Source organism: Aphanomyces invadans (genome assembly GCF_000520115.1).
Source record: "Aphanomyces invadans strain NJM9701 unplaced genomic scaffold supercont1.26, whole genome shotgun sequence".
NCBI classification, from domain to species: domain Eukaryota; phylum Oomycota; class Saprolegniomycetes; order Saprolegniales; family Verrucalvaceae; genus Aphanomyces; species Aphanomyces invadans.
In genome coordinates this window covers 397,214-416,256 of record NW_008580171.1, presented here as the reverse complement: position 1 = coordinate 416,256, position 19,043 = coordinate 397,214, and the positions used below count along the sequence as shown (strand labels likewise).

Genomic DNA, 19,043 nt, shown 5'->3' with positions numbered 1-19,043 from the left:
GATGGTTACCCGCACAAAACTCACTCCGGGAGGGGTGACGTTCAACTTGTCGACGCACCTCTGCCTCTTACCCATACTGTAATGGAATCTTGTACCGTACGGTGGCACACACGTAATCTTGCCCATCGATGTGCGTTCGTATTTCGAGTCCCAACCTACTGCATGGGCGCTCAGTTCATGCCCATACAACCCATTCCTGGGTTGCAGCGGCCGGTCCTCTGGTGCGACCGTTGCGGTGTGCGCCAGGGCCTTTTCTGAGCAAAATTCCGATATTTTGTCGCACTGGCTCAAACCGAAGAACAAGCACGCCGTCGCACCCGACGGATGCTCCCACTCAATGCGCTATAGACCGCTGGTGGAAGGGTGGGTTCCGCACAGCGCAGTATCGCCGACCAGGCCATTGCATCACGGGCGTCTGCTGCATGTCCCGTAGATTTGAGCGGGCGCAGGTTGACGTGGACATGTCTTCCGTCCCTGAATTAGTTCCTGAAATGGACGCTTGTGATTGGTGAAATGGTGTCACCGAGAGCGAATTGCGTGGTTGTTATTATATTCATAGGATATTTATAAGAAACACTTATATTATTATTGTTCCTGTTCGGTTTCGTTCGACGATTACTTTCATCCAACAGGTCATTGTGTGTTCCGGCAATCGGTTGTCGTAGGGAGGCGAGGCCATGAAGACGGAATCGAACGTGCGAAAGAGAGGAGCTGCCGCCGCTGCTAGCGAGATGCATCCGTGGACAAAAGACTTTCATTCGATCGACCTAGGTGCATCGACGAACAAGACCCAGAAATCGCAAGAGCACAGCGAGTACTTTAGCGTGCATTGGATCCTGGCACCGCTCCTGCTGTCGTGGGGCGTGTGGAACTGCATCATGGTGCCCCATGTCCTCAACATATTGGCTGCAATTTCAATCGGCGCATTGATCTTGTTCTCCATGGTGGCCACGCCCGCGCCGACGTCGTCCACGTCAGACGACAGAGACATGCACAACGATCCAGGCAACAACATGAAGTTCCGCATCAACTTGCTTCCGTCCATGAACGCATGGTTGTCCTATCTATCTCGAACTTCGATCGACACGCGCAAGCCTGACGAACCACCGATGCTGCGCTTGCATCGATCAACATCGACGACATCGACTTTTTCGTCTGACAGTGAGCTCGAATTTGCCGTTCGCTGCTCCGAGTCGACCATTGCGATCGACGACGACTTTGACATGTACCAGGACGATGTGTGCGACCCCGAAGACGATGAGGTTGTCTGGGTAGCCCCTGACGCCCTCAACTGTTGGATGGTGGCACCAGCAGCCGCAAAGGCCCCATCACAACCACTTGAGCCCCCAGTCGACTCCATCATCACCGAAGAAGGGCCACGAGAAAGGAAGGACCGAAGTACCCCCGACGTCCCAGTCGCCACAAAGCGAAAGGTGCGTGAGGAGCCAACTTCTACCAGCGGACGACCTGTGTCGACGAAACGGCTCATCGTTGCAAGCCCACCGAGGCGCCTCCCCAAGTCGTCCCTGTGTCGGTCTCCAGACGTCCGGCGCATGATGGAAGAGCTTGAGCGCATGCAAGAGGAGAGCGATGCGCTGGTCGTGGCAGCGGAGTCGGTCGGTCTTGGCTCGCGATGTACAATGAACGAGCGCCTTCGGCGCATGCGTCGGGCGTGAAGTGGGAATAAAAGTTTCGAAAAAAATTAAACGTGATATGTTAAAATGATAAAACAACCCAAGAAGTCAAAAAAAAACTAAATATGTTCGGTGTATCAGTGGAAAATATTGAAGACTGTGTGGTCCACAGCAGAGATTCAATTCTCTTTGCGAGGCAAACAGGTACACCATGAAACGAAAGCTATTTCGTTATGTGGTACTAGGATGCGATACAATCTACGAATTCACCGGCTTGTGCGGCCACGGGCGTCATGATGCATTGCCATTCATGACACTGGATCGGAGATATGTCCGTGGATTTCAAATTTTGAAAATATTCTTTTCTACAGTTATCCGCTTTTGTTTAAAAAACTCATAAAACCTGTGTACGCCTGCTCGAGGTCAAAACTCAATTGGCGCGTTTGGTTGTCGTCGAGCTCGTCGGACGCGCGCATGGCATTGAGGACGCGCAGCCACTGCTCGAGCTTCAAGAGACCGTCAAATGTGGGGGGCAAACCCTTTACTTTCGTGATGGAGGCCATGCTCTCGCTCAGGAGTGGCTGCACTTCGTCCACCGCGCGAATGTTCATCTTGAGGGCGTCGCTGAGGGTAATGAAGTGTTGCACCTGTGGTAGTGACCGTGAGGTATATGCAGAAGAAGTCGCAATGTGCATACCGTTTGCGCAACATTGACAGCGTCGGCGTTGGTACTGGTCGTGTTGTGCACGACGGTCGCCGGGACACCAAGACGCACCAGCCGCTCGACGGCCCGCGGGCAATCAAGTCGATAATGCGCCAAGAAAGCATCAATTGACACAAGATGTCCTGCGTTTCGGAGGGCAGTTTCTGCTGTCTTGTATTGGGAGATCAGCTTGGTGCACGCTTCCGTGTACTACAATGCAATGAATCTAGCGAAATGTGGAGGGGACGACAGACCTCCTCGGGAGAGATCGCATCGCGCACATATGCGGTCTCGAGGTGTTCAGTGGTCTACACAGTCGAGTGATGACTTGGCACGATGCTCCATGGATATACCTTGATGATAGCATAAAGATCGGACATGTCCTCGTACATGCGTCGGTCCTTGGCGCTCTCGAACAGCTTGACTTCCGAGGGAGGTTTCGAAGCCATAGTCGACGACTCGGAGCTCGTTCGGGACAAGGCAAACGTAGTCTAGTTCGTGGCGAATCGATCACGACTGTCGAGTGCATGGGGACAGAGCAATCACTATACCGAGGACATGACGGTTGCTTGGACGTGGATGCTCCCTGACGACGACAGCGCGTAAGCGGGAGGTGCGTACGTCGGTGGATTCATCCCACGAATCCGATTCTGCATCGGCATGGGGTCAGAATGTATGTGGTGCCTCAAAATAACAAAAGACGGCATTTAATGGCATATAAAATTCAAATGAAAGGTTGCAATTCACAAAAAAACGTCGTTCCCTCGTACGCGATAAGACGTAATCATGTCATGCAAATTTTCAAGGCATTTGTAGGTGAAACGTCCCGTGCTCTCGTCGTCGTGGTTGTCTCTGGAGAATTGTCCAGCTTTCATTTCATTGAATTAAAGTATGCATCGACGGCGAGACGTACATTCTGAATGTCCTGGCATCCAGCAACGGTCGTCATAACAACATGAACGAACATGGAGAAACGTCGCGAGCATTTGGCACGGGTTCACTTGCTTGAGAATACAATGAACGATTGGCCTGCATCTACCTCGCGCCCCCCCTTCCTTGTATCCCTGTGGGAGGGGGAAGGGGCCTACCAACAACCACCACACACATCCCGACGCAAGTCTTGTACAACTTGTTCTGCAGCTCAAGTTCACTCGGGGGAGGGCGACGTGAAAGCATCGGCGGAAGCGTTCGGTGCACTGTGGCATGCGCTGAGTTCGTCGGATACATCCCGCCATGAGGCACTCGCGCCATCAACTCAAACCGGTTCGGACTGCATTGCACGTGGTATACTTTAGTTCATGGCAGCAACAATCTCATCCATTGCAAACGCGCCACTCGGGGCTAGCACCGCGGTCTCTCTACCGGCTGCAGAGCAGTGTCAGCCACGAATCTCGCCAAGTTTGCCCCGTCCACCCGAGGGACATTCTCTATGCCTTCCGTTCTCAGGTATATTCGAACCGCATGCGTGGTGATGACCGCCTTCCACGGATGGTCAAACGCACACGTCGTTCGTCATTGTGGTGAGCGTACTCAAGCTACAAAGCAGCTCCCTTCGAGCATCCTCTCTCGAGCTGCGGCGGGGTGATGCTTAGCATGGCGCACGAGCTGCTGCAGCGCCGTGCAAGCATCGCGAAGGCATCGTCTCGGGACAGTTCAGCGAGCGCGATCTTTGGTCGTTTCGGATGGGTGAAAAGCCACAACCAAATTGGTGAAACGCAGCAAAATTCCCACATCGATGGGAAATTCGGCAAAAATCGACCTAATTTGGATAAAATTTCCACCACATCTCCTGAATTGAAGTGGCTTGACAGGATTTCGTTGATGCGGTGAGACACCAGTCAATTAAACCTACGTTTAAGAAACCGTTAAAATGCGAGATTTCACCAAACACACCACACACAACAATCCGAAAGCCCCGCGACAGCAGAGGAAACCACATTGTATGCAGCAGTGACGGGCACTATAGAGCAGAGGGCACGCAGCTAGCAGTACGTACAATGCCCCTTGGCATAGTTGACTTTGGTTTGCGGGGATGGAAGGGGGATTCACCAACGTCGGGTTAACGGCATTCTCTCAAAGTGGAAGTGGCACTCCTCTTTCAAGCAAGCGCCCCTCATCCCGCCACATGCGAGAGGTTCACGCTATGCTGTCAAACGGGGGGGGTAATATCACGTCCAGCGAGCGCGAACGAAGCACGCACAACGGGGCCACGCGTGCTTTTGCATGCTTTATCTGGCTGCACGCATGACTGGGTTTCCGCTCCCACCACACGCAAAGAAGCTCTCCCGCTGCGAGTTGGAATGCAGAAAAACGCGTTTAAACGCGCGTTTTATGACATATTGTGACGCTTTGCCGGTTGGAGTGAACGTTGAAGCTGGTGGCCACTTTGGAACTCCCCGCTTCCCCCAGAGCACAACGCGATGGCGATGCAAGAAGAATTGTCGCCTCTACTGCCGCTCAAGCGCGCTCCTCCCGCGGTGGACGACACGGCGGACATGCAAGCCATCATTCGAGACGAGGTCCCCGCGATGTACCGCCTCGCGTACCCAGTGGTGGGTCTATGTGTAGAACTAGTCGTTTCCTCAACCTGATGTCCATGGCAGGTCCTCACGTACGTGCTGGAGCTAACGCCTGGCCTCGTGAGCCTCGTCCTCGTGGGCCAAATGGCGGCGGAAGATACGAAACGCTTTGTCGACGCTGCCGCGTTGAGTGTCATGTACCTCAACTTGACGGCGCTGTCGGTCGGCATTGGCCTTGCCACGGCCATGGACACACTGTGCGCGCAGGCGTATGGTGCCGGGAACCTTCGACACATTGGCTTGTATCTCCAGACGGGGACAGTCGTGCTCGGCGCGGCGTTTGTCCCGATATTCCTGGCAAACTTTTACAGTGCCGACATTTTGGTCTACTTGAACCAACCCGAAGACGTGGCGGCGCTCAGTGGGTCGTTCTCGCGGATCCTGGCGTTTGGCTTGCCGTTTTTGTACGCGTACGAGCTGCTGAAGAAGGTTTTGCAAGCCCAGAACATTGCGCTGCCGATGCTGTACAGCGCCATCCTGTGCAACATGGTGAACGTCGTGATGGGGTACTTGCTGGTGAACCACACGCCGTGCGGGTACCTGGGCGCGGCAATCAGTCGAACGCTGGGTAACATGGCGCTCCCGTTGTCGCTGCTGCCGTATTTTTTGCAAAAGAATCGACTGGCGTTCTGGCCGGGGTGGCAGCTGCGCGCGGCAGTCCAAGGCGTCCCCGAGTTTATCTATTTCGGCCTGGCGGGAATGCTCATGATGGTGTTTGAGTGGTGGAGCTACGAGATCATCGCGCTCCTGGCAGGTAGACGCTTTCTTGTCCACCGCACGCTCCCAACACCATGTCTAGGCCTGCTCCCGAACGCGATTGTCGCGATCGGGGCGAACGCTGTCCTGGTCAACATCACGGCGACGGTGTACATGTTTTACCTCGGGATTGCGGTCGCCGGCAACATTCGTGTCGGGAATGCGCTCGGGTCGAACCGGCCGAAGCGGGCCAAGATAGCTGCGTTGGTCGCGACGGTGCTCGCTGGCGGCGTCTCGCTTGTGACTGGCATTTGCGTGTTTGCATTTCGATTCATGTACCCCCGCGTGTTTACGCAGGACACGGCCATGATTGAGTAGGGGACGCACACGATGCCATTTTCGCACTGATGGTGGTGTAGGCTCGCGGCGCAAGTGGCCGTCATCGTGGCCGGGTTTCAGTTTGTCGATGGCGTGAATGCCGCGATCCAAGGCACGTTGCGTGGGTGTGGGCTGCAAGCGTACGGAGCTGCCATCAACTTCGTGTCGTACATTTTGTTTGGGCTCCCGGTCGGCTACGTGTTTGAGTTTCCGTTTGGGTGGGGCCTCCCAGGCCTGTGGATTGGCATGACGCTCGGATACACGTTTGCCGGGGTCTGCGGCGCGTACGTGCTGTCGACGCGCAGTTGGCAGGCGCTAGCAGACGCCGCGCAAGCGCGCGCCAACTCGAAGTGCGCGTAACGATCGAGAATGGTATTGCAACGATGGTTTTGAATGCGGATGGCACGCCTTCGAAGGACACGTTTGTTTTGTGCTCGAGGCGTCGAGTGGTGTGGTTCCTGCGCCGCCCTCGGCCGCAGGCGCACATTGACCAGACTGCCTCTAGTGGTGTAGGGTGCGCATGGGCATAACGCATTGGCATGGCGATCGCCATCGACCGGCATAAAAATGACGCCCACACGGGCAACGCCAGTCCGAGACATGAATTGTGTCAGGTCCCCTCGCGCCCCCCGCAAGGAAACTGTTGGAAGCGATGATGTTCATGCGCTCCAATGGATGCCACAAACGATTGCTCCATGGCGATGCTGGTGCGGAAGCGCCACCCTCCCTCTGGCCATGCAAACCCACTCTGCATCACACAGGGGCCCAAATCTTTTGCAACCACGCAGTCCAGGTGCATCTATCTCTCCAAACAAGCCGCAGACTGCGCGCCATCGTGGAGGGAAGAGTGGCATCGTGCTCCTCCGCACGTTGCGTTACCCAGCAACGAATGTGCATTCACGAGAGCGGCATGTCGAGCTGCAGCAATGACGGATGCGACCCAAACACGCAGCTGTCGGACGCGGTCATGTCGAGAGTCTCGACCTGGTTGCTCTCGCCTCGCCCACCTTGTCCTGTCCATCCATTCATGTGAGTGAAACAGCACGGGCCGCTCGTTGTACCGAGTTCCAGTGGACAGCATGGCCGAGGCTTGAGGTGCGATGAAAGACGCTTGAGCGAGGTCATCCACTGCGCCGACTTGGCTCGTGGCATGGTCTCTCGTCGGGGCGCTGTGGGGCTCAAAGGAACCACCATCCACGCCGCGCTGTCGTCGCCAACTTCGACCCCATCGTGCGGGTTTTTTCCGTCCGTGATCGAGTCGTCCGGTGGTGGCACCATGGCTCCGTTGGGACGGGCTGCCTCTGGTGCCAAGTACTCGGCCAAGAGCTGGCCACACGTTGAATCAAGTCGAGCACTCGACGGCAGGTCTGGCGCACCTCGTCTTCTCTTTCGCAAAGCGCATGGCGGGATGTGCTCGACGTTGGAGGGGGTGCGGAAAACGTCGCCAAGAACGACTGAATCGCCAGGTGCGCCTACGCAGTGGCGAGTCCCTCGTCGTGAATTGGCGCGTCCAGTGGAATGTGCAGTCGTTGAAACGATCGACGAGCATGAGCGAGCGTACCGCCGCCAGGTCGTCGTGAATGAGTTGGTCGCGATGCGCTTCAACATGAGCAAACTCGCGAAAGAGGCTGTCGGTCAATGTTTCGAGCAACTTGGTCGCAGCGATGACGCGCGGGGACTTGAGGCGATACAGGCTATCGACCTCGAGCTTGGCCGCCGCGCGGGCTCGGATCAAGTCCTGGAACGTGTTGTGTGCCGATGCGGGGAACGAAGGCGTACGAGCTACCTCATGGGCCTCGAGAGCCTTCGCCTTAGCTTCCAACGATTGCACAGCTCGTGACAGCGCCGCATCCTGAGCCGAATTCAAGTCAGTGGATGGCGGGTAGCATGTAGCAGCCATACCAGAATTTCTGCACGGACATGGGAGGTCGAGTTGGTTGAACTCGCCGCAGTGACTGCATCGAGTGCCGTGGAAGTGCCGTGGAGAGCAAGGAGGGCCACGCGGTGGGCGTCAAGACGACCTGCAACTACGCGGACGTGGCCGATGTACGCGACGAAGTTGTCGAGCGCAAGCTTGAACTTGGAGTCGTGGCTCGGCTGCGTCTACATCGATCGTGAGAACGTGGTTCGCACGGCGGAGGTATACTCTGCCAATGGCTTGCAGCACCTCCTGCGTCAGGAGTCGCTTCTTCCGCCACAGGTTTTGCGCAAGTGACGCCGTCGTTGGCTTGACTTGCATCGTGGGCTTGGGCGTCCAGGAATGTCTACAGCGCGAAAATTGTGCTGCGAATATTTATAGCCCAGCGAGTCTTGCATGTGCGACGACTGGGCCATCGTTGGAGAGCCAAGAGCTCGCATGCCATGTACATGGAGCGGAACAACGCAACTCCCACCACTCCTCGTCGACACACAAGGGCTCATAGTTGGTCCAGACGTAGTCCTGGGGGTGCATGGTCTCTAGCCGACCGCGCTGACGAGAAATGTCCCATCCAAGCAAAGTGGGTACATCCCGCGTGATCCTTTTGTTTTCGTGTCCATGTCGAGTACGATGGTAGCACGGTCGAGAAGACTGACTCACGTAAGGGTCATCGTGCGCTCGCTCCATGCGATGCGGACGGAACAAGATCGGATGATTTGTGTAACAACGTCATGGCATTTCGTTGAATATCCAAGCTTGGCTTCGTCTACATGTGGGCATTGGTCTAACGCTCCCTCGACGGCGCATCACGAGCAAAGGCTGGTGTGTCGTATGCGTTTGGCAGGAAATTGTTCGCTGCCCCATGCATCATATAGTCGATCGAATCGAGTTGGTTTGCGTGTTGAATGCGGTGGGTTTTGTTCTCGTCACGATGACTCGATGTGGCCATTCGGTCGAAACACGCGCGTGCAGCTGGGGTCGCGAATGCAAATCGACGCGTTTTCGTGCGTGGCGAGAGCAGAGGCAAACGCGATGCAGTCGGAACACATGTCTCGGTCGACGACGACTCGAATCGCATGCCACGGTCGGTCTTTGTGTGGCATGTGGCGGCTGAGGTGCGTGAGCATTTGCTTTTCTGCGTGACACCAGCAAAACATGAAGCTGCGGCTATTGAGGACGCGTGGGTTCTCGACTGCGTATCGATGGCCAATGGCATCGGCAAGCCACGCCGCCGCCATGCTGAGGTCGCATTGAGGCAAATATCCCTCGGTTGTGCCGCATACGCCAAAACCACTCAGGGTTTGACCTGCCACGAGCTGCGCCAACTGCATTCGGTCATTGACGACGCTTCCCTCCACCGTTTCTGCACGGCACGTGGCAGCACGCTTGGAAGTCGGGAACTGCACTTGTTTCGACCGAAGGAAGTCTAGGTATGCCTCGAAACGACGAATCTGCGTCGCATGCGGCAGTGTCAAGTATGTGCTGCGCTCGCTTGGGTTGAGAAACTCGGCAAACGTGTAGTACGCGGCCGTCGACGACGCTGTCGCCATGCTTGGGTGGCTGTGACAGGTCATTTCGTCCAAGTTTTTTATGTACATTTTATATTTCCTGACATACAAATTCTGTAGCATTAAATGCTCTTCTTTGGTATCCACAGCCTATTGAATGTTCGCAGCATACGTATTCTATTTACTTATTTTAAAATATTTTAAAATACGTTAGTTCGAGCTTTTTCACCATGCCGTCGGACGATTGTCTCTCCGATAACAGCACGATAACAGCATGGTGGCGACTGCACTACCGGTGGTCGTAACCCTGGGCGACTCGATCACTGAATATGGTGCCAAAGCAGACGAGTCTGGGTGGGTGTGGATGTTGTGCCAGGACTACCGCAACCGTGCCGCCGTGGTGAACTGGGGCAAATCAGGTTGGACCACTCGACGGTGGCTGCCTGAGATCGCGGCATCTCGGGACGAGCTGGCAGCACTCTCGCCGTCTCTGATCACTGTTTTACTCGGCACGAACGACGCAGCACCTGCATTCTATCGGTCGGGGGTCCCTTTGGAGGAGTACACCACAACAATGCGAGGAATTCTCGGTGTTGTAGCTCAGGCATGTCCTTCGGCACAGATCCTACTCATTGCTCCTCCCGCCGTAGTCGATGAGGTCTTTGGTCTTCCACAGAACGAACGCGTTTACGCCTACGCCGATGTCTGCCGTCAGCTCGGTGAGCCTTCAAACATCCATTGCTACGTATGTCACGTCGTTATCTAGGCTCCGAACTGCGGATCCCCGTTGTGGATTTGTGGACGGCGACGCAGGACCACCCCGAGTACTTTTGCGACGGTATTCATTTGAGTAGTGACGGAAATCGCGAGTTGTATCGTTTGGTCTTGGACGCAATTCGTTGCAACATGGCCCATCTGCTTCCCGACCGGATCGGCGCCGCCTCCAGTTGGTGGAAGCGGTATTTTCAAGCCTGCTTTTAGCACAATCAAGTTGCATGGCCGGGCCACATGAACTCGCTCGGTCAGTTGAACACCAAGGGTCTCCGTGTGAGTTCACGATGGACATTTCGCCAATGTGAAACACAATCCAGCTAATAGTTTTGCATGGAGATATATTGAAAACGGAAAATATTTCCACCTTTGCGAGGGATGGTTTCGTTCATTCTGATTGGTCAAGATCTCCCATTTAGAATTTGAACTTGCGATGCATGCCGAGGTCGAGCGAGAACTCGATCGACTGCGGCACGCAATGCGGGACCTGAACAAGAACGTGCAGAAACTATCGGGCGTGAACAACGGGCTCGTAGCATTCAACGATTCCTTTGGCACATTTCTCACCGCCATCAATCTGCAGAAAACGTGTGTCGAGATGCCCGTTTCGTCGCCACTGCCCAAACATGCCACGGTTGCGGTGGCCCCACCTGCAAATTTCAACCTGTCCGGCGTGCCAGCACCAGCACCAACTACCTTGGTCTCTCTTCCGACAGTATTGCCTACATCGAAGATCCCTGTGCTTAAAATCGCCAGCGCCTTCCCACCCAAACCAAGTGCCGACCCCCCTCCGCTTCGACCAAAGAAAGCAAAGAAACAACATGCGCCACCGCCCGCGCCAGTCCCGCCTCCCAGATCATATCACTGGCCCAAAGGTACGTTTGCATGCACCGAAATGCTGCCGATCATGATATCGACGTAGGCGTTCGATCTAGAATTCCACCTAAATACCAGTCGGCCCCAGAACTTGCCAAACTCGAGCGTGTACTCTTCGTACTGGCCGACTCCCTTCGCGGCATGTAAGACTGCCGACAGCACCAGCGCTCCAACCTGATGTGTGACAGGTCCATCGGCGAACTCGTCAAAGCCAGTAACATCAACGTGATCCAGGCAAAGGACATCCTGCAGACCCTGATGAAGCTCGAGCAGATCAAATGCAAACGGGAAAAGCATGTACGTGATGTCATATGGATTCATTTGTCTTTGTACAGTCTCCGTATTCACATCAACGTGATGTCCAGGGCTTTCTATACTGCCGTTCGTAGCGACCTCCGTCGACGCCCTGTCGAATTCACTCGCTTTCTGTACAACTCCTGTCCTGCATCGCGTTCGCTTCGTCGATGGCGGAGGGCTCTTCGCCCCCCGACGCTTCGACGACGCCGTCGTCGTCGTGCTCGATGTCGTCTTTCACTGAGTGCCGGGCAACGGTCGGTGAGACAGCGGCCTGGTGCCGAAGTTGTTTACGCTGCAACTGCTTGACCACGACGTCGGCAAAGCTTAACGACCGGGCGCTGGCCGGACTGCGCAACAGGTCGTCGTCGGTCGGGGCGTTGATGATACTCTGCACGTCATTCACACATTCGCTATGCCTGCGCTGGGGGATGTCCTGTCGAGTCGTCGGCAACTTGATTGCCTTTGTCGCCGAGTGTTGACGTGGAATGTGCATTTGACGAGGCGGCGACGCGAGCGGTTGCGTGTGGAGGGGATGGTGGTGGGGTTGGTAGTGGTGCTGGAACGTGAGCGGTGGCGTGGGGTGATGATGGCCTGGCGTGTCGAGAGGCAGCAGTGCGTGCGGTTTGTACTTTGGCTCGTTCGTACACGTCAGGATGCTCCGCAGCAAATTGTTGGGGTGGAGGGGCACACCGCCAACGTATCGATTTGACGGGAGCGCGATGGGACCGTCCAGATTCATCGTCGACCACGCACTCGCCAGCGCCTACACCCCATGTCGACCACCCTGTCGTTGTGCGCGACCCACGTACCCGCCGCAATTGCATGATCCGGAAGCAGTTGCGACCGACGTTGTTGCCAGGACGAAGCGGGTCTTGGATATAAATCGGGTCAAATTTGTGCGGGTCGTAGTCGCACGGCTTGAACGGCGCGGGGCCGGTCCAATGGTCGCGGTGCAAGTTTTGTCGCTTCGAACCAGGCGAGCTCAAGTTGAGGTTCTCGAACTGGACGTGCTCCATCGGGACGTTGTGCCACACGGTCGTGGCGGCCGTCGAGTGCTGCACGAGCTCGTCGCGATCGAGAAAACATCGCGACGCCACACTACATCGCCATCTCGTTAGCTCTCGTCATCGAGCGCAGCAAAGCCTGCGATCCACCGCGCCAACTCGCTCGGTCTCGTTAGCGCATGAAGACGCGAATGCACGTCGACGCGCCACCATACAATTCAGGCAGGGATCTCTACCTGATGCCAGTTTGGCGCGGGTCAAACTTGGACCCGTAAAAGTTGAGGAACCCGAGGAGCATGGTGCCAAAATCCGTGCGGCTTTGGGTGCTCACAATCAAGTTGCACTGGGTACTGACCGCTTCGGGGTGGCACGTCCGATTGCCGACCTCGAATTCCTGGAGAAATCGCGTCACCATGAGCAGCAGCGCATAGCTCGACAGGCCGCCCGTGTACGCGACGCCCAGTCCTCGATCGATGATGAACGTCTTGAGGACTAGCATGAGCGGCGCGAGCGCAGGCAGTTCATGGAGGAATGAGTGGACGAGGTCGTTTGTGGCGAGGCCGTTGTGGCCAGGCCCTTCAAACGAAATGTCGAGCCGTACATGGTACGGTGCCGTCGTGAGCAGCGTGATGATCGGGATCGAAGCGTTGGGGATCGTTTTGACTGACTCGGGCACGACCCACGACTCGGACCGGAGCTTTCGAGCTAGATGCTGCTGCCACGTTTCCTTGATAGCATTGCGTCCTTCTAGCACGCCCGGGGCCTACAACCAACACCCCGTCATGGGCACGCACAGCCACGTCGACTAGTCAAACGAGAGTTGGCCGGCGCAAGCGCATGACAGATTCAACAACAGCTAGCTCCACCGCAAGATGACAGGTAGGTCTTTTCAACGTACTTCGGCGGGTTCGTCGCGGCGGACCTTGGGCAGGCAAATGACCAAGTCCAAATCGCTACCATGCCATGGTTGGATGCTGACACGCGCAGTTCCAATGGAATCCGAACGACATGGCCCTGTACGCACCTCGACGGCAGCGACAAACCCGTCACGAACGATCCATATGGACGGACTTGAGCCCGCGGCCACAGCGCCTGCACGGCCGAGACGCAGAACCGGCTGACCGCCGTGTGCGCCGCGAGGCGGCTGTGTGTTTCAGCTTGCAAGTGGGTCACAAACTCACAGATATCCCAGTGCAATTTCGTTTTGGGAGGAAGAAGCGACGTTGGCACCGACACGAACAGGTTGTTGTAGCGATGGGTGGTCTGCGGCGGGGGTGGCGCGGGAAGGGGCGCTTTCGTCTGCTGCTGTTGCAGCGCAAACACCGCCGCCTGGAGTTCGCGCACCGTGTGCTGCAGCTGTGCGACTTCGACTTGAAGCGCATTTGTCGCCTACACACCGTCCTCAACGATCCTGCCGCGTCATCGATTGAATCCACTCGCATATGAACAACCTTGGCGTTGGAATCCACGATGGCCTGCAGGGCCGTGGCCTCTGGGGTGTCTGTAGCTTGCGTCGCTTGATCGATCATGACCAAAGGCGGCTGGGACGTGGTTTTCGGCGAGGTGTGACATGGCACCGTTTGTTTCGGAGACGGGAGCGGAGTCGGCGGCGGAGACGAGCATGTCAACCTGTCCCGGGGAGTTTGGGGCGGCTCCATCATCCACGTCGGCAGACGGGTCTCCGAGTGACGCCACTGAAACGAGTGCGGCCAGTCCAGGGTCGAAAACGTTCGCATCCAGTTTTGTGTCGTGGTCGGTTGAGCGCTGTGACAGAGCGGCGGGACAGCGTCTTCTTGGAATAATCTCGGCAGAAAAAACGAGGTTTCGTCGGGGTGCTGGTCCTACAATCGTACCCCATCGTTGCTGACGTTGCTACAGAAATTGCTTCGTACGAGGGCAAAAGGTGGGGGATACGACGTGGTCGGGAAAAAGGGCGGCGACGTATCGGACGGATGATGGAACGAGTCAAAGTACGATGAGGGAGGGAGCGTTCCTGGGGCGTCAAACATTGAGGTGGGTGTCGTCGTGCTGGGGCTCGTGGGGCTTTCGAAATCGAGCGGCGTCAATGGCGGCGTGCGGAGGGGGCTGGATGGGGGCGACGGACCACGCGGGAAGTTCTGTTTTTTCTTTGGTTTGTGCTTGCGCTTCTTTCGTACACTCTGTTCGGCAGGACGTGGTGGTGGTGTGCTGGGAATGGCAAGCGGTGGGGCATTGCGGTCGCAAACTTGTGCCACGAGATCGGACAACACTTGGGCCACCAATGCGTTCGTCGCCTGCACCTGTCTCCGCTTCCCCTCAACCGTTCGCTTCAGTTGCGTCAAGACAGCGTCGAGCCGAGTGCGATGTAGCGCACTGTCACGAAGCTTGAGCTTGCGTTGTTTCGCCTGGGCTCTCTTCTTCGCTTGCTTAAGTGTGGGTGGTAGATCCGAGCGAGGAACTCCATCGTTGCTGGCGTTGGCAGTGGACGATAGAGACTGCCTGAGCAAACTGGCGCATTCCTTTTGCAACTCCTCGGCCCAAAGCAGCTTGACCATGGCAAATTGTGGCCGCGTCCCTGCTTCCATCAGTGTGCAGCTGAACCACGGCACCGCCGACGTCCCATTCGGGTCGACGAAGGTTGTTTTGGTACGACGACAGGATGGGGTCATCACCTCCTGGAGGAGACTTAATGATCCCTTGAGCGATGCCAGTGTGGGGGGCTCCAGGCTAAGTGCACAGATGAATTGCTTCGTCGACAGCGCGACGCGTCGAAGCGTATCTCTTTGAACTGTTTGCGAAGCAAGCTGCCATTCGTGAGCCAAGTGAAAAGTCGCCAAGCATCCGATCTTTGGGATCATGAGGGCTTGCTTCCGAAGGCTGAAGTGATGCCACAGCTGCAGCTCCTACGGTGGCAAACCATGACGAGCGACATCATCGAGAGTGGGGTACCATTTGGTGGGCTACATACGTGGCGATCGAGTAGTAGCCATATCGTTTCAGCCACTGCGACCGATAGATGAGAGTGTGGCCGACAACCATCGATGGAGACAGCGCTGGCTCACCGGAAGTTCCGACCACGGCATGGCTTTAATCGTGGCCGAGTCGGGAGGTTGGGTCAAGAAATGACCCATCGTGACGGTGTCCATGAGGGCCACGAAGCGTTCCACACTCTCGATAAGGGATACGCACGGTCCTATTGTGTCGCACGACTTGTGGGTGTTGCTTAAGCGCATGTATGTCACGACTGTGTGGGCTGCAATGTCAAACGATGCCGTTCGTGGGACTACGTGGTGGAAAGCGTCATGCCGTGCTGGATGCGACCGCGCAGGCTACCTATCAGTTCGTCGCCATCTCGACTCTTGACGACGGGGCGTCGGCTGAACGTAGGTGTGCTACAACAGGCTAAGCCATGGAAGCTACGGAAGGATGGCATGATACCTGGTCGAGACCGGCAAGGAAGACACTCCTTTGCTCTGCTTGGGCGTTGGTCGCAATACCTGGAATTCGTTAACCCGTGCTTTGAATTTGGACTTGGGAACTGCTGTCATTTGAATGACAAGCCGCACGAACGGCACATCCACGGTCGAAGCAACGGCAGCTCGCTCCATTGGAGTCAGTTGGTCAAGCCAAGTAAGGACATCGCTCCGTGCGCACGACGCCTTGTCCCTTTTCCTCCTCCTTGATTCGTTTGCGTAATGCGACGCAAACTCTGCCAGGGCATGCATCAAGCGGTCGCGCTCCCGGTACTGCGGATTCATCGTCCCACGTTGCAAATTGCAAACGTCGTGTTGCCGTGTTCAAAGCTATCCGGATAAAGAGTTGTATATTTCCCATTTTTCACGATATCGAAATATCCACAGAGGGATCGCACGATAAAGATCAATTTTGACATGTCACAGAAAAATTGCCAATTTGGTGGACTCGACAAATTTTTGTTATAGTTTCTTATTTATCTCAATATTTATTTGATTTATTTGAATACTTCGAAGTATTTCAAGTAGGTTCTTTTTGTTACTTCGAAGTATTTATTAATATAGTGTTTTAATATAGAAAGTTAGATAGCTCAGTACATTGAAAAGCTTTAAAGAAAAAGTATAACTTCAAAACACATTGAAACAACTGCATTTCCAGATATAAAACGAACCAAATCTTGATATCGACGGCTGGTGTTTACCTTATACTACGTAGTACAAAGGAACAAGCGAGCACGATAGAAGCCCCATTGAACCAAGACCGACATGGTGTACTGAAGATAATTTTTTCCCTTTGCGTTGAAATCTCAACAATACTCGACAAGAATACACGAAAACATGACCACTTCAGATTTAGAATCATATTCGAAGTACATGAAAGTCCAAGACCTAATGCGACCTGCTGGGGGTGTTTAAAACGTTGGTGAAAGCTGCCACACTCATTCGGCGTCTCGAGTTGAGGCCGTCGGCTTGGAAGCCATTGATGCGCACCCTCATCGAGCCATGGATTTGTCGATGCGATGGTTGGAATTTTATCCTAGCCAATTGTAGCGCATGTTTTTGGCCAATCATATTGCTCGCCTTCGGCTAATGATGCAAATTCGATCAGATTTTGGTCGAATTATGGCACTTATTCCAAGCAACATTGGATCTTTGCTGGTGGGAATGCCAACGCCAGTGCCGGCATTTGACATCCTCGTAGGCCTATATCGACATGCCGCGGTGTATAATGCTCGACGTAGGTATCGTCGAAAGATGAGGTTGTCCGAGACATGGCACTCCTGGCGGAGGAGCTCTGGGACGTTGCGTCGATGGCCCACGGTCCAACAGGACGGTACTGCTTCGGGAATCCAGTCACGTCTTCAAGGTGGTCGTGGTAGATGCATCGTCATTCAACCAAACAAAGACTGTGGCGATGCTTGTATTGTAACATCGAGCGCCAAACGCATCATGGAACACTTGAGGTGGGTGCTCGAGCGCTGAATCCACTTGCCATGCGACGGACTGTTTAGGTTGACATCTTCCATGGGCACACTCTTCGCGCAATATGTACAAAGCCATGTATGTCATTCTTCCTTGTTTAAGTGCGAGCGTCACAGTAGATGGTGTAGCTAAAGCAACATCGAGACGGCGGACTGTTTTGCATCATGCTCGCCTCCTCGTACGCCACTCCGACACCGCTGCATGACAAGTCACTGCCTGGGCCATTGTAGCATGCTTCGGCGAGTCCATAGCGCTTTGGAAAGCATCCCAAAGCACCGATTGTTCTCGGGTGTGCAATGTTCATCCAAACATGTTGTGTCATGGCCATGACACTAGGACTGCGCCTTGCGCAGGACTGGGCGTTGGACGAGCTCCACGACATGCAAGACGACTTAGATTGGAGTGACGCGGAAGCGATTGCAGCAGTTGTACGAGGCATTGTGTCACCCAAGTTTGTCGCGAATGTGTCGGAATCGACAGTGGCCACGTTGATGCAAGTGTTTGTGCAACACCTTCCTTGGTTGTTGGAACATCCAACGATACCGCCGATCGTTCGAGTCGTGGCATCAAGGCAGCGCCTTCCTGGTGTGAACGACGTGGTGATGCACCACACTGTGCTAATTCCTGGGCGCCGCCACGTTACCCACCTTCCGCTTCGAAACGTCAAAGTTGTCCTCTTCAATGTTACTATTCGACCTTCCCCAACCCCCACGAGTGACATTGAAGTCACTGTCAAGGTCGACTCGGAAACGTATCACTCAGTAAGCCACCCCGATATGAATGTTGTACAACTGACCAACTTCCAGGTGATGGCGCCATCGACGTCGGGACTTGTTCAAGAGGCCGAGATGGCTGGGTGGACCGCGGTCACCAAGCGTTTGAAGTCTTGTGGTGTGCAAATGGTCCTCTCTCAGAAGAAGATCCCCGCATTCCTGGCAGCACGTTTGAGCGACGTCGGCATCGCATCCATCGAACGCTTGTCGATTCAACACATCGGTTGGCCACACGGACCAGGGCAAATTTGGTTACCAAACGTTTTGTGCAGATGCAGTACAAGCTGTGACTGGAGCAGCTATTCTAAGCGACTGGACGGCGACGGAATTGAAAGAAGCGGACCTTGGAATGCTCGATCACGCTTACGCCCTCGAACTCTCTGGCGTGACGTATATTGCGTTGACGTGCGATCCGGCATCTCCAGGAAAGAGCGCGGCACTGATGGAACGAACACGACCAATGTCGACGATAGCAATGGATGTCATCGATGACATGGCGCTTGAAGAAACCGATCACGTCGTCCAAGTACGACGAATGCGATCCGAGTGCGATGATGATTATCGACATAGGCAGCTATGCAAGTGCTAACCAACTTGGTGATGGAGCCGGCAGTGTGTACAGGCGCAGGTGAGACAGAAAGGGCGATCGTGCGGCGATTGAGTCGTCGCTCAGCCGGTCTTACGGCTGACGAAACCAAGCACCAACCTGCGTGTCGAGGACTGAAGCGAGTCGTGGACACTTTTGTCGAAGCGTTGGCGAGTTGTATTGTGCCTGAGGACAACACGAGTCCTGCGGTGAATGTGTTGGACTCGGCTGCTGCGAAATCGAGCGCAATCGCGACTGCAGTCTCTCTCGTCGCGACGTTGCTCCGCGTGGACGGCGCGATCTTCACGGGCCACGCACAAGAACTGAACCAATCGCGTTGGAAGGATAATTGAGTGGCCAATCAAGTGCAAGCAACGAGTGCGAAT

At 55.2% G+C, this 19,043-nt stretch overlaps 9 protein-coding genes across 10 annotated transcripts; 5 read left to right on the top strand and 4 right to left on the bottom strand.

The window, feature by feature from the left end:
• The first annotated feature begins 631 nt into the window (after positions 1–631).
• H310_10453 (hypothetical protein) lies at positions 632–1,778 on the top strand. Its single transcript, XM_008876850.1, has one exon. It carries the CDS (start codon positions 678–680, stop codon positions 1,674–1,676), a length of 999 nt encoding a protein of 332 aa, XP_008875072.1. The 5' UTR covers positions 632–677; the 3' UTR covers positions 1,677–1,778.
• A 179-nt stretch (positions 1,779–1,957) lies between these two features.
• Positions 1,958–2,995, bottom strand: H310_10452 (hypothetical protein; the record flags this gene model as incomplete). The annotated part of the gene is made up of 5 exons (XM_008876849.1): positions 1,958–2,281; positions 2,332–2,547; positions 2,592–2,645; positions 2,691–2,828; positions 2,889–2,995. Coding segments are annotated over 5 exons (791 nt in total), but the record flags the coding sequence as incomplete, so codon positions are not given.
• Positions 2,996–4,732: 1,737 nt separating this feature from the next.
• On the top strand, positions 4,733–6,425 carry H310_10451 (hypothetical protein). The gene is made up of 4 exons (XM_008876848.1): positions 4,733–4,889; positions 4,941–5,670; positions 5,716–5,986; positions 6,032–6,425. The coding sequence occupies exons 1-4, from the start codon at positions 4,758–4,760 to the stop codon at positions 6,348–6,350; spliced, it is 1,452 nt and encodes a 483-aa protein (XP_008875070.1). The 5' UTR covers positions 4,733–4,757; the 3' UTR covers positions 6,351–6,425.
• A 261-nt stretch (positions 6,426–6,686) lies between these two features.
• Positions 6,687–8,262, bottom strand: H310_10450 (hypothetical protein). Its single transcript, XM_008876847.1, has 7 exons — positions 8,137–8,262; positions 7,893–8,093; positions 7,777–7,842; positions 7,552–7,728; positions 7,367–7,462; positions 7,052–7,316; positions 6,687–7,003 (listed from the first exon to the last, which is right to left on the bottom strand). The coding sequence occupies exons 1-7, from the start codon at positions 8,227–8,229 to the stop codon at positions 6,888–6,890; spliced, it is 1,014 nt and encodes a 337-aa protein (XP_008875069.1). The 5' UTR covers positions 8,230–8,262; the 3' UTR covers positions 6,687–6,887.
• A 380-nt stretch (positions 8,263–8,642) lies between these two features.
• Positions 8,643–9,488, bottom strand: H310_10449 (hypothetical protein). The gene has a single exon (XM_008876846.1). It carries the CDS (start codon positions 9,480–9,482, stop codon positions 8,835–8,837), a length of 648 nt encoding a protein of 215 aa, XP_008875068.1. The 5' UTR covers positions 9,483–9,488; the 3' UTR covers positions 8,643–8,834.
• Positions 9,489–9,666: 178 nt separating this feature from the next.
• On the top strand, positions 9,667–10,564 carry H310_10448 (hypothetical protein). Its single transcript, XM_008876845.1, has 2 exons — positions 9,667–10,135; positions 10,183–10,564. The coding sequence occupies exons 1-2, from the start codon at positions 9,691–9,693 to the stop codon at positions 10,395–10,397; spliced, it is 660 nt and encodes a 219-aa protein (XP_008875067.1). The 5' UTR covers positions 9,667–9,690; the 3' UTR covers positions 10,398–10,564.
• Positions 10,565–10,615: 51 nt separating this feature from the next.
• Positions 10,616–11,997, top strand: H310_10447 (hypothetical protein). The gene is made up of 4 exons (XM_008876844.1): positions 10,616–11,062; positions 11,110–11,206; positions 11,252–11,360; positions 11,429–11,997. The coding sequence occupies exons 1-4, from the start codon at positions 10,621–10,623 to the stop codon at positions 11,450–11,452; spliced, it is 672 nt and encodes a 223-aa protein (XP_008875066.1). The 5' UTR covers positions 10,616–10,620; the 3' UTR covers positions 11,453–11,997.
• Positions 11,364–16,114, bottom strand: H310_10446 (hypothetical protein). Its single transcript, XM_008876843.1, has 11 exons — positions 15,782–16,114; positions 15,677–15,735; positions 15,406–15,626; positions 15,293–15,346; positions 14,257–15,246; positions 13,816–14,205; positions 13,389–13,753; positions 13,263–13,317; positions 12,601–13,127; positions 12,170–12,458; positions 11,364–12,123 (listed from the first exon to the last, which is right to left on the bottom strand). The coding sequence occupies exons 1-11, from the start codon at positions 16,099–16,101 to the stop codon at positions 11,479–11,481; spliced, it is 3,915 nt and encodes a 1,304-aa protein (XP_008875065.1). The 5' UTR covers positions 16,102–16,114; the 3' UTR covers positions 11,364–11,478.
• An 849-nt stretch (positions 16,115–16,963) lies between these two features.
• Positions 16,964–19,043, top strand: H310_10445. 2 transcript variants are annotated; one of them, XM_008876841.1, is made up of 9 exons: positions 16,964–17,013; positions 17,058–17,149; positions 17,196–17,279; positions 17,328–17,376; positions 17,427–17,476; positions 17,529–17,587; positions 17,635–18,059; positions 18,105–18,294; positions 18,344–19,043. In XM_008876841.1, exons 1-9 carry the CDS (start codon positions 16,981–16,983, stop codon positions 18,658–18,660), a joined length of 1,299 nt encoding a protein of 432 aa, XP_008875063.1. In that variant the 5' UTR covers positions 16,964–16,980; the 3' UTR covers positions 18,661–19,043. The 2 variants fall into 2 exon arrangements, with proteins under 2 accessions (XP_008875063.1, XP_008875064.1); XM_008876842.1 differs by having other exon boundaries at positions 18,105–19,043.